The 10,856-nt window shown below is 38.1% G+C and overlaps 1 protein-coding gene across 1 annotated transcript; it reads right to left on the bottom strand.

Annotated features, from left to right (window-relative positions):
* Positions 1-228: 228 nt before the first annotated feature.
* LOC103711442 (pre-mRNA-splicing factor 38) lies at positions 229-7,846 on the bottom strand. The gene is made up of 6 exons (XM_008797581.4): positions 7,434-7,846; positions 7,221-7,342; positions 6,981-7,071; positions 5,984-6,113; positions 5,822-5,895; positions 229-884 (listed from the first exon to the last, which is right to left on the bottom strand). The coding sequence occupies exons 1-6, from the start codon at positions 7,721-7,723 to the stop codon at positions 413-415; spliced, it is 1,179 nt and encodes a 392-aa protein (XP_008795803.2). The 5' UTR covers positions 7,724-7,846; the 3' UTR covers positions 229-412.
* Between the last annotated feature and the right edge of the window lie 3,010 nt (positions 7,847-10,856).

The following is a 10,856-nucleotide window of genomic DNA, read 5'->3' on the forward strand; positions in this document are numbered from 1 at the left end:
TAGTTAAACCTTTCCTCTGATTTTAGGTGGAACAAATGGACGAATTCTGAAACACAGATTAAGATAGTCTTCAGATTATCTATTACCATAAAGCTCTTGAAAATCCCCATCCAATCGACCAGAGCAGGTATAAAAAAGGGCGACTGACGATGATGCATGTCATTCTTCAATGGTTTCCAATCCATCAATGGAGACGTCAAAACGCAACCATGACAGACATTTGTAAAATGAGCCGAGATGAGAACCACAGGAAAATCAAACCAGATTTCATTACATCAAAGCAGCATACAATTCCTCTTTTTTTTCTTCTTCTTCTCGCTATATTTTTAATCTAAAGAGGAAACCATCGTGCAGTTGTGCTGTTAAAACACTCGAGTCATTCTCCACAAGATTGTACGCAATGCTAATTTGCTCACAGCTTCAGGGGTGCCAGTCCAAGCGAGGCACGAAGTCTGTTAGCCTCTGCAATCTCTGGATCTGGGTGATCAGTTCCATCACTCTTTTTCTCTTTCTTTTCCTTCTTCCTCCTGGGCTCCTCCCGAGCACCACCATCCTCCTCAGGCCGCCTCCGAGGGCTTACACTGCCACGAGCACGCCTCTTACGGTAATCACCATCTTCACGGTCTCGTTCACGGCGATCTCTACTCCTGCTCCTTGAACGACTCCTACGCCGTCCACGGTCTCGGTCTCTTCTCTCCCGCTCTCTACCATCCCTATCCCTTTCTCGTTCCCTCTCTCGACCATAATCTTTCTCATCTCTAGCACGATGGCGGTCTCTATCTCTGTCCCTATCTCTTTCTCTATCTCTATCTCTATCACGTTCTCTATCCCGATCTCGATCTCTTTCGCGTCCTCTTCCATAGTCTCGATCATAGTCTCTGTCCCTGTCAAAGAAAAGCCGAAGGTTAACTTCTCTTCTTTTCCCCCAAAAAAAAATCCTGTAACTTACAGTGGTCACCATAGTCAGGAAAACTACCATTGAGAGTTTTGGCACCTTAGAAAGAACAATATGCTATTAAGAGAAGTATAGTCACATTTAAGAAGTACAATGCTTCAACTACTAATACAATCCTTTATAGAAGCCAAGCCAAATTCTTCACAAAGTAGTTTGCAGACAGCTTGCACTTGATCAAGTTGCAAGAGAATTAACAAGAACCAGTAAAGTGTCATTCTGAAGTAATGCAATACCACTTACGAAATTTTCGCCATCTCCTATACATAAACTTGAAAAACACGAGCATAAACATATGCAATACATAGAAGTCTTATTACCTTTGGACTTGCAATGGTAATATCTCCATCTAACTTATGAATATAATCCTCTATAATGAACCTAAAGTTAGTTACAGCTATCCTAACACTACATAATAACGGCTATATTTCCCAACTTTTCAATTCCATAATAACCCTAATGGATTCCAAAAGAAGTTAGGCTATCCTAACACTACATAAAACAGCCCTAATAGATTTCTCCCTTAACAATTCAAACTATGCTAAACTTATGTAAAAGAGGAGATTCTAACACTGCAGGACACTGATGAGTCCAAGTGTGAAATTCTCCTCAGGTTGGGATTTCCATGATTCTATGAATCAAACATCCACCAATGTCCAAATTTATAGTGATTTGTTGGTCATACCAAAACCTAAGTATCTAGATTAAGAATGTAACTTAAACTGCAATTTCATGAAGAGGCATATTATCATCTAATCCATGCTCAAATCTTTTAAAAGTTATCCTATACCTAAAATCTTTAGCAGCCACATGCTAGTCCAGCTAAAAATTTGAACAGAATGAATGCCACTTTCCCATTTCTTGATTCCACTACCGTCCTCCCATACTAGCAATAGACTAGGAAGATGAATGGATTTGTGCATGTGCTTATGCATGCTTTATGTCTGTAAAGAGTATTATTGCTCAGGACAAATGCATCCTGTGTATTGATCAATGCATTTGCAAGCAACTTTTCATGAAGACTGAGTAGCAATAAATAGTTGACTCCAACTAGATTTCCCTATACACAGAAACAATAACAAAATATGTGAACTTGGACAGCATGACAATCATAACAGGACATAGTCAAGACCGACTAATAGTACAGATTTGAGTTGAGCTTCAATTGTGATTTTGTTACACTTCAAAGAATATTAACAAAATGTATACACTTGGATAGATAATTTTTCTGAAGCCATGCACTTTTCAAGCATAATCAGCAATGAGAAACTATTAAAGTCATGGCTTTTAAAATTTACAATTCTCAGAGTGGGATTGAACATAACAAGCTAAATGAAAAGCTTTTTCCACATTATTTAGAAGATAAAAATGGAAGAGATGACATTTCACTGTGAGTTAGGGATTAGATAATGGAAATTGTTAAGGTGATTCAACATTATGGCAAGGTAACCAGCTCAAGAAGAGGGACACTGTGAAATACCTGCATCTTAATCATTAGAATGATCGCACTCATTGTACAACAGAGATCTCAATAAGAAATCTATCTACACATAAATCTGTAAGATTGAAAGCAAAGACCCCCTTGATTCCGGAAATGAGTTCCACATGCATTTAAGATAGAAACTAACAAGCATTTAGAGATTACTTCAGAATCCAATCCTAAGAAAAATGAAAGTCAGGGAAAAAATTCAAGAGAAAAAAGATTTGGAAGTTATGTTACTGCTTAAGAAGCTAAATCTAACAGGAGAAAAAACATCATAAGTTTTCTCCTAATGAAACTTAATGCATACTCTTATGTTACTTCTTCAACCCATCATACTTCTCACTGCACACTATCAGTGCAGAGAAACCTGGCAGAGTTGTCATGAATCACCGTAGGAAGCAGTTCAATCTACCAATGGCCCTTCAAGTATGACAGTAATTAGTTTTGTATTACAAATTAAGTGTTACAACAAATGCTTCCAGTATGTTTAATGAAACAAACTAGGGAAACAAAATTCTGGTAATTTTTCCTAATAAAAATATGCGACCTTAGGCAGCAAGAAATATCATAACAGAATTTAGTCAAGACTGACTATCAATATAGTTGAGTTAAGCATCAGGTGAGATTTCAGTACAATTAGAGATAATAACAAAATACCTGCGCTTAAATGAACGGCCTTTCTGAAGCCATGCACTTTTCAAGCATGATCAGCAATGACAAACTACTAAGGGTCGCGACTTCTAAACTTTACAATTCTTTGAGTGAGGATAGAATATAAAAAGATAAATGAAAAGCTTTATTCACATTGTTTAGAAGATAAAAATGGAAGGGAAGACATTTCACTGCCAGTTAAGGATTAGATATTGGAAATTGTTAAGTTGATTCAACATTATGGCAAGGTAGCCAACTCAAAAAGGGGCAGTTTGAAGTACCTGCATCTTGATCACTCAAATGATTACACTCATTGTACAACACAGATCTCAATAAGATAGCTACTTACACATAAATCTAAAACATTAAAGGCAGAAACCCCCTTGTATCTGGAAATGAATTTCAGACATGCTTGTGATAGAAAACAAGAAGCATTTAGAGATTACTCGAGAATCCAATACTAATAAAACTGAAAGTCGGGGAAAATTTCAAGAAAAAAGGATTCGGAAATTCTGCTGCTGCTTATGATGCTCGATCTAACAGAAGGAAATCCTTTCTGTAAGGTCAGACTTTTAAGAACCTGCTTGGACATTTCTACAGGATTAGGCTAAAAATCCCATAGGAATCGGGCCTATTGGCCCATCATCTTGCATTTTCTAAGAGCCCGTCCAAACCTAGCCCAGATCCTAGCCTTTGGACTGTAGGAAGAAACTATGGGGTCTTTTTTTTCTTCCCACATGATTTGGGCTAGGTGGCATTTGATTGATATTGGGCAATACTTAAATGGACAGCCCAATCCACAAATCCTACAGGATTTTCAGCCCAATCCTATAGGAATACCCAAGCCCTAAGTCATCTACAAAGAGAACTTGATGCATACTCTTATGTTACTTGTTCAACCCATCATACTTCTCACTGCACACTATCAGTGCAGAGAAACCTGGCAGAGTTGTCATGAATCATTGTAGGAAGCAGTTCAATCTACCAATGGCTCTTGAAGATGAAATGCCATGGCAGTAATTAGTACTGTATTATAAATAAAGTGTTACAATAAATGCTTCCAGTATGTTTATGGAACAAATTACAGAAACAAAACTATTAAGAGCTGACTGGTAAATTTTTCCTAATAACAAATAAAAGATTTCAATAAGCTGCTGACTGAAATATCAGTATGCTTGTCAATTGTCAGCATAAAATTGAAAACAGAAACTCAGGCACAAGTCTAGTTAGATTATCAGATGTAAAAGAAATGCAGATGCACAGAATACACCTTTCAAGTTTCTTATGGTCAGACCTACAGGTTTTGAATTCAAAAGCTTACTCCTCTCGTCTACAATGCCAATATGCTTGTCTTACTATGGCCAGAAATCAAAAGCCTTTTTTTTTTTGCAATTAAAATTTCACAAGATGGACACACATTAGGACATTGTGTACATGTTTATAACCAGAACAATTTTAAGGAACTGAGAATTAGAGTCACATGCAGTCGCACAGGCGTGCTTGTAACATCCAATTTCTGGTAAGAAGACATGTTTTGATAGAACAATGCAGTGAATTACGTCAAGGTAATATGCTAGGAAAAGAAGACAAAATAAAGAAGCCATAGCTCACGGCAAAGGAACACGACCACCAGCAACAGACAAAAATATAATAAAGGACAAGTCTCTAATGCACGTACATTGTATACTGACTTCCACACGCATATCATCATTACAGAGGCTCAGATACCAACAGCAAATACACCAACATCCTCTGAGTGACCTTGCATTCTTTCTAATCATACACTTCCATTAATAGACTATTCTTTTATCACAACCATAATCATCTAGCCTTTTTCCAAATATTTGGGGATGGCTACTAGGGTATTGTTTCCCACTTTTAAAAATTATCACAAGATAACAGAGTGACATTGCCAATATAAGTATTATACAAACCCAAGATTTCACTGCTAGGTTTTTTTTTATAAGCGAACGAGAAATCACAGATTTTCGGGATGTCCAAAAGGAAAAAAAAATCAATTACCCTTAACATAATGCATCTGTAATTCAACCATGCATAGCTACAAAACTATTGCTCAGAACTAATGCATCTCTAATACTTATGCACTTCCATTCACTTTGGTAAAAAGAAGGGTATCCACAATGCACTTCATTTAAGTCTTTATGTGTAATCCATGCATCGTAGTCTCTGGGATTATGGGTTCAAGTGATATTTACTTGAGACATCAGCCTAGTTTAACCCGGGTTGAGGTTTTCTAAATCAATAACAACTAAAGTCTCACAAACCACAGTCCAAAAACACAAAAAGACAGCTGAGATGGTAGCACTTGAGTTAAATCTACACAACTTGTACAACTTGCTCTAACATTTAGCAATCGATTTTCCAAAAGGATAATAAATGTGCAGCTAAATAAAACCAGTTACTACTAGTTAAGTGCTAAATGCAGACAACCACAACTGGTAATGCTCTCATCTTGCAGACTTAAAGAATATTATGAGGATATTGACCAGGTAAAAGATCATGACACTGCATAGTGAAAACTGGAAAATGACAAAATGAGAATGACTATGCACAAACTTTGGAATTTCATAAATGATGGCATTTGCAAAAACAAAGTAATACATCTCTAACAATCTTCTAGGCTAGGAAGTAAAGCATATATATTCTAAAAAAAAGAATGGACAACGAATGGAGATGATGCACTGAAAGTAAACAGATTCAGTTGGTATAAATACCTGTGATATCGATAGCTGTCCCGCTTTCTGTCCCTATCTCTTTCCCTAGTGGGACTTCGTCCATGATAATAATCCTAGAAGAAGAGATCACATGTAATTTTAAATAATGGATTGTCCTCAAAACAAAATAGACCGCTTAATGAAAAAGACTGAAATGTTAACCTTTTCATGAGTGTCAGCTTCATAGGCATCCATAGCTTGCTCATCCTCTTCTTTTTCTTCTTCCTCTTCAAAATCTTCTTCTAAAGCACTTCTTCTGGGTTCTAATATCCCAGAAGCTTCAAGAGTCCACCTGTATATATAAAATTAGAATATAAAGTTCATATTCTACACTGCAGGCGACTGAAGAGCAACACCACATAACTAAAAATACCCATCCAAGATAATGCATCATTTCTTATAATCAATGTTGTTTTTTAATAATGAAAACATAGAATCCATCTATCAAGGCTGAATGGTCAATATTCAGCCAGCTGATTTGATGGTGAGCAATATATGGGAACAGAAAGCAGCTCATACCTCAGCACTTGACACCAGTCGTCAAGGTAAATTAAGAAAAAAAAAGAAATGAACACAGAAAATCCTGGATAAATTCATGAGGACGATCACATTCTCTGATAAGTTTTGAGACCACTGCATTAATTCTCAAATATAATGGGAACAGTCTTCTGCAATTATCTTATGAATGAGAGAACATTCATGTCCATCATATACACAGATAAAAAGTAAATCAGCCAAGTTCCTCAAGTAATATACCATAATGGAATTTATGTACACAAGTTATCAGCAACTTGGATAGCATATTAACAATTAAATTCAACATGAAACTGGAGAAATATTCCATCATATATATACCACCAAATTCGCTATGTAAGACAGTCTCACATGTTGGACAACACAAGCCCAAAAGAGAACCTCAGTTTGCTACGAAGGATGCAGTGGGCTAGATAATACAGGTCCAAGGGGTACAAATTGCATGTTAACCTAATTAACTCATGATTTAAGTCCAGGGCATCTTCATGGAAAGAGTAATTAGACATATTCATGCTCGCTTCCATCAAATGGCACATACCTTAATAACTTGTAATAAAATCGTAAACAATAAGCAAGAGATGAAAAGCAATATAAATCTCATAAATCCAGGTCAGAAAATGGTTACCTCTTCTGAACCCGTGGAAGAGCAACATCACAGGAGTAATCTCTTGTGAGGAGCTCGTCAATGAGTTCATCCACATGAGTCAAGCAAAACTCTGAAAACCAAAATCCAATCGATATGTCAAAATATACAAGAAAAAAACGTTAAAAAGGAAACAGACTCGTAACTTTCGCAAGCCATTCTTCGCCATATCTCCTATTTTTTTCTAAATTTAAACCAAAACAATTTTAGTTTGCGTCTTACTTCCATCAGGTAGCTTCCGGCGAAGCTTGCGGTAATCGTTGTAGAGCGGCTCCAGATACTGATACACATCGGTGACCGACCCGGTGAGACGCATGTAAAAAGCCCCGAGAACTCGAACATACCTGCAATGAATCGATTAAAAATCGAATGTTTCGGAAGTTTTCGAAGGAGAAAAGCCGAAAAGAAAACGAAAAAGTAGAGGAAACGCGGTACTTGTAGTCTTCGTTCTTGATGAACTCGACGACGATGTCTTTCTCGGGCTGGATCTGAAGCATCTTCATGACGAGGCACATGAAGGGGGTGGGCTTGCGGTTGCCGCCGTAGGTGCCGCCAAGATGGTCGAGCTCCATGGCCTTGTCCACCAGCGTCTCCGCGGTGAGACCGAAGCACTGCTCCTTCCAATAGGTGTTCTGGTAAATCTTCGACCGCAGGATCTTCTCCACCAGGTTCTGCGGGTTCGTCCCGTGGATGCTCTTCGCCGCCGGATCCGTCCGGTTCGCCATCTCCTCCTCCTCCTCCTTCGACGTCGATCCGAAGCTAGGGTTCCGGAGAGGGCGGGTGGGGCGTTTAGGGTTTTCCTTGATAAGGGAAGAAGAGTAAAGGGGGGAAAAGGCCGAAGCGCCGCTCGAAGGGAGTGATATTGGCCCAAATTATATAATTTTTAAAATATTTTTTAATGTAATATAATGTTTTGATATCAATTAAAAGGGCGACATCTCTAACCCGAGGGCAAGGGCTCGAATCTAAGTCAGCTCGAGGTTGAGTCAGGTTTGAGTTCAAGTCCAAGGCCAACTTGGTTTGTTTTTTTTTTTATTTTCTTTTTCGTTTCTTTTGAGAGAAAGACGTTTTAAGTTTTAGATGGCTCTTGGCTAAGTTGGGCCTGAAGCTTGAATTAAGTTTAAGCCCAAGACGACCTTGGCCCAAAGAATTCACTTATCTTTTGAAAGAAAAGGAGAGAAGCCGGCATCGCACTGTACTCTAATTACCTGTCCCAAAATTCAGAAATATACCACCTTGAAGCTAGAAAAACTGGTTGTTGGATATAGGAGCATGGTAAAAAAACCCAAAATTAATTTAATGTCAAATGGGCCGATGGGCCAGGTCGCCAATGTTAAGCAATAGGAACAGATAAAACCACACTCAATCTTAACCAAAAGACCGAAAGGGTATTCTTAGGCCCTCTGTCCCACACCCACTTTATGCTAGCTTGTGTCCCCCCACCTTTGTTGTGTTCCGATGTGGGACTAAATTATAGTATAACTTAACATGCATGATGGTTCTCCCTGCAATAAAATTTATTGAATGGTGACTAAACCTAAATTTTTTTGTGTTTTGTAGTTGTCCTGTTCTTGCTCATGTACCCCTGAGGCAGGATGGTTGGTTGCAGGATAATTTTGGGTTGGCTGCCCATATATCGAATGGGATTTAGTTGGAAGGATTGCAACAAAATTTCCTTTCAAGGGGCTCAGACTCCTGTGCCTCAAACTATGTACAGGGCTCCACCAATGGCCAATGGCTCAGTCCTTCCTCCAGCAACATAAAAGCATAAATGGCCTTCACTCAGAACCACCAGTATATCCTTCTGCTAGATGCAACGCCGATAAATTAGCAGGTATTCGAGTGGTTGCTAGGAGTCGAAGTAATGCACTTATCCTTGTGAAGGTGAAGGCTACCTTGATCCTCTTCCCTATCCATGTAGAAGCTTTGGCCATTCACAGGATCCTTGTGCCGGCTCAGTCCTTGGGGCATTTCTCATGTCATTTTTAAGTGATTGTGTGACTCTACTTCACATATTACAATGAAAACAAGCTGCTCCAATGGCATTTGAAAACTCCTGTGGTTGACAGTTTCCATCTGGTGAAGGAGAGTCCTAGCAAGTGTGGTTCCTAAAACGTCCTTAGGGAAGCCAATTACCCAACACTGCGGCTGATGCTGCTACTCCCATGCGACGGAGACTTGAAGGCTACTATTAGAGAATGGCTTCTCTTAATGCATCGTGACCATCAATATATCGAAAAAAAGAAAACAAAAGGTCATATTCGCATTCTCTCTGACTTCCATGTTGTGCACTCGATGTAATATCTAATGTACAAGACCTAGTAAAACAGAAGAAAAAAAAAGAGAGGAAAAAACTGTCGCAAGATGCCATTTTGACAGTTTGGAAGACCTGTAATCTGCTACAGACATTATTTGTGTACAGATGGGGTTATAATGTAGACTTTGTAGTTGCTAATTCATTTTTATGACGATTATGCAACAAGAACTGTCTTTATTTTTCACTATAAAACTCAACCTACCCATTTTGTAAAACATTTGGAACAGGCTTAGCCAATCTGCTAAGATGACTTCACAAACTTAACCCCATGCTAATGTGATTGATAACCAAAGTTAATTCATTAATTTCACATGTAATTAACTTATAGCTCTGCAGTAGATTTATAAGTATATCAGCATATAATCATATTCATATTGCGTTAGCTGATTTTATAATAAATCACTTTCAGATTCAGATCTAACCATGTGGATCCAGTCTGATTATTATATAGTTAAAATCAAGTCAAACCTCTAAACTAAACCTGACCAGTTTGAAATTAGTCATGTTAATCCTTTCATAATTCACACCCAATTTTGTTCAACCCGAATCAACATACTTAATTAGCTTTGTATAGATTTCATAGGCCATGACTCCTAACCTTAGGGATGATGAGTCGGAAACCTATACAGTGTGTACTTTACACCACGTAGGACTGTACAATCCTAAATAGCCACTAATTCTTCCATCTTAGAGAGAGATGGCTACCGTTATCTCGAAATGCACTTTGGCATCAAGTACAATTCTGTTTAGATTCCAAAGGTCCATAAAGTTGTACAGTCCTCTGCGATGCAAAACATACACAGCAGAGGACCTGAACTCTAGAGGTGGCTTAGATGCAAGTAATTTTTTTTAGATGGATAATTAATGAAATATAATTTTATAAAACAAGTTTTATAAAAAGGAAGATATTTTTTATAATATTTACTTTTCAAGCTTTCTGGCTCCTCAATTTTGACAAAACGAGTTCTATGAAACAAAGATGCCTGGATGATTTAGAAACATCAAAGGACCTCAAGTAAGGAAACAACAGTATCTTGATCCTGGATCCCAACGTAAGCCAAGACTATTTACCACATTATTTCATGATATTGCCCAGTGACTGTCATTTGGGCATATCATGCAGTAGGAGTATTATAGATGGCAAACAAAACCAGTCCGTTTCTATTAAAGCTGGATTAGGCCAATAACAACCAGCACTGCCAAGTGGCAAGCATGGAGCGAAAATTTTGCCCCCACCTATGCTCAACAACCACAATTTAGATGAGGTATTAACCCTAGCACTAGAATCACAATGACACGGAGAAAATAATGCAGCATCGTAATTAAAACAGTTCTCACAAAAGGTTTCCCTCATAAGCCATCACAAGGAACCATACTCGAGGCAAGAAACATAGGGAAATTCTTCTATATTCCTCCCTGAACGAACTAGTTTGTAGGTTGCCAAAAACTTTTCACACGTATGAAAAGAGAGATGATTGCTGAAAATTCATAGGAAGGCAGAAAAATATTGCCAAAAGAGACCAACAGCCAGCCAAAGTTTA

This window comes from Phoenix dactylifera, unplaced genomic scaffold (genome assembly GCF_009389715.1).
Source record: "Phoenix dactylifera cultivar Barhee BC4 unplaced genomic scaffold, palm_55x_up_171113_PBpolish2nd_filt_p 000343F, whole genome shotgun sequence".
NCBI lineage: Eukaryota > Viridiplantae > Streptophyta > Magnoliopsida > Arecales > Arecaceae > Phoenix > Phoenix dactylifera.

What these genes read in the sequence shown, in the direction of transcription:
- LOC103711442 (XM_008797581.4), bottom strand. Translation starts at nt 7,723, where the DNA reads ATGGCGAACCGGACGGATCCGGCGGCGAAGAGCATCCACGGGACGAAC. An exon ending in CCGGAAGCTACCTGATGGAA is followed by an intron (nt 7,072 to 7,220) that starts GTAAGACGCAAA and finishes TTTGGTTTTCAG; the next exon opens with AGTTTTGCTTGACTCATGTG. An exon ending in AAGCTGACACTCATGAAAAG is followed by an intron (nt 5,896 to 5,983) that starts GTTAACATTTCA and finishes CTCTTCTTCTAG; the next exon opens with GATTATTATCATGGACGAAG.